We start from the raw sequence: 2,500 nt of genomic DNA on the forward strand, positions 1-2,500 counted from the left end.
ACGCTCACGCCACGCTCACGCCACGCCGCTGACGCGCTCACGCCACGCAGCTGCCGCGCTCACGCCACGCCGCTGACGCGCTCACGCTCACGCCGCGCTCACGCCACGCCGCTGACACGCTCATGCCACGCTCATGCCACGCTCACGCCACGCTCACGCCACGCCGCTGACCCGCTCACGCCACGCCGCTGACGCGCTCACGCCACGCAGCTGACGCGCTCATGCCACGCCGCTGACGCGCGCTCACGCTCACGCAGCTGACGCCAGCTCACGCCACGCCGCTGACACGCTCATGCCACGCAGCTGACGCAGCCACGCCACGCCGCTGACACGCCACGCCGCTGACACGCTCACGCCACGCTCACGCCAGCGCTCACGCTCACGCCACGCTCACGCCACGAAGCTGCCACGCTCACGCCACGCTCACGCCACGCTCACGCCACGCTCACGCCACGCCGCTGACACACTCACGCCACGCAGCTGACACGCTCACGCCACGCTCACGCCACGAAGCTGCCACGCTCACGCCACGCTCACGCCACGCAGCTGACACGCTCACGCCACGCAGCTCGGGGGCTCCACCTAAACCCTGTTACATACAGCTGTGTTACATTTGGACCCTGCTGGTGTCTTGGTTCTAACACTAAATGTATTTCTGATCACAGCCTCTTCATCAACGAGCCGCGGAGAGAGAAGCCGCAGCGCAGCAGAAAGAAAGGTAAAATACAGCGACGTATTCACCTTTTCACTCCGTCAGCGACAGTCACGTTGCTGAGACTTTTGTTTTCGTCCTGCCAGAAGAATACACGAAGAATGAAGACGTTATCTGTGATGCTCAATGAGCTTTTGTTGACCTAAAACTATCACTGGTGCAGGTTTAATGGACAGCAGCCCGTCGGCCATTATCGGGACCTCTACGCCCAGCTGGACGCCCTTCAGAGGAGGAACATCCTCCCTCCTCCTCCTCCTCTTCCTCCTCCTCCTCCTCTTCAGGAGAGAGAGAGGGAGCGATGTGAAGAGCACACTGTGGAACCGTACCAGCTGTGAGTGACCGTACACCAGGATAGATATCATTTCATTTCTGCCTTTATTAGAGAGGAAAGCTGAGATATGAAAGGGGAGAGAGGGGGGGAAGACATGCAGGAAAACCGTGTGCGCCCGCTCTACCAACTGAGCTAACCGGCCACCCTAGTCATGTCTTTGATACTATTTACAGGATATATTTTGCTGTTGAAAGCTGCACTTTGAAGTGTAGAAGGAAAGAAGAAAGGAAGTACATAAGGAAAGAAAAGCAAGAGGAGGGAAGGAAAAAAGGAGGAAAGAAAAAGGGAAGGAAGGAAGAATGAAAGGAACGTAAAAGAAGAATAAATAAGGAAGGATGGGAAAGGGAAGGAAGGAAAGAAGACGGAAGAAAGGAAACACGTAAAGGAGGAAGGGAAGGAAGGAAGGATGAAAGGAAGGAGGATTCAGTTTCCTGTCCCAGAGGAGAGAAGAAACTAGAACAATGTTCACATGTAACGAGCTGACAGCAGAGAAGTCTTTCACAAAAAATGACTCGTGATGTACACAAATGTTATTAACGATATGACCCCTCTCCCCCCCGCTGTGCGTCAGTGTTGCTGCAGCTCGTGATGAATACCTGCAGAGGAGACACGAGGCCAACCAGTACAAGCTGAGAGCAGAGAAACAGCTGGTAGGACACATTTCTGATGATTACATTAGTGATTTTAGCAGTAAATCTCATCAGCGTCAGTGAGCCAATCAGCACGCAGCACGCTTCTACCAAGATCTCATAATGTCAGTGATTGGCTGTCTAGCGTTACACGTCGTAGAGACACGCAAACAATGGCACTGCGTCTGCAACCTTTGACCTTTCCTCTCTGACCCTCAGGGTCTGCGTCCGTGTACGGCTGAGCGCAACAGGAAGCCCAGCGGTCAGGAGCAGGAAGTGGGACAACCTGAACACCAACATGCACCTCAGGACAGGAGGCAGGAGGGACAGCAGGTAGGACACACAAGAGACACACAGGAGACATCAGCTGAAGGAGTTCCTAACTCACAGCTGACGGATTCACGTGACGCTTCAGAGGAAAGGACGTCTCATCTCTCTAAAAAACACATTTGCTCGTTGCCTCTCTCCTCGCGTCTGTCCCGCTCGGTGGGAGGGACTAAGACGTGAGGAAGGGAGGCAAGTGGAGGAGTCGGGAAGGGTTAGGGTTAGGGTTAGGGTTAGGGTTAGGGTTAGTTAGTTAGTTTAAGGGCTATGAGATGCAACGATTGACTCTTGAGGTGGAAAGTAGCTACATACATTTACTACAGTACTGCATCACTTGTAACACAGGCACATTGTACATTTATATCTTTAAATACATTTTTGCACAATCATTGGTCCAAAAAACTAATGTATAGTGAAATACCATTGAAATGTTACTTTAGATCAGCTACACACAAGATACCCGTAGTTTCTCTGGGTCATCGCTCGTGCAATCATTACATATTG

At 53.0% G+C, this 2,500-nt stretch overlaps 1 protein-coding gene across 2 annotated transcripts in view; it reads left to right on the forward strand.

Moving 5' to 3' along the window:
- Positions 1 to 2,500, forward strand: part of LOC144514053 (serine/threonine-protein kinase Nek5-like) — a 22,475-nt gene that overhangs the window by 7,256 nt on the left and 12,719 nt on the right. For both annotated transcript variants that reach the window (XM_078245246.1, XM_078245247.1), the window contains exons 6-9: positions 666 to 718; positions 876 to 1,043; positions 1,615 to 1,693; positions 1,892 to 2,005. In XM_078245246.1, the coding sequence (XP_078101372.1) occupies positions 666 to 718; positions 876 to 1,043; positions 1,615 to 1,693; positions 1,892 to 2,005 (414 nt within the window). The remainder of the gene's footprint in view (positions 1 to 665; positions 719 to 875; positions 1,044 to 1,614; positions 1,694 to 1,891; positions 2,006 to 2,500) is intronic.

The sequence above is a fragment of the Sander vitreus genome, unplaced genomic scaffold (assembly GCF_031162955.1).
Source record: "Sander vitreus isolate 19-12246 unplaced genomic scaffold, sanVit1 ctg424_0, whole genome shotgun sequence".
Classification (NCBI taxonomy): Eukaryota; Metazoa; Chordata; class Actinopteri; order Perciformes; family Percidae; genus Sander; species Sander vitreus.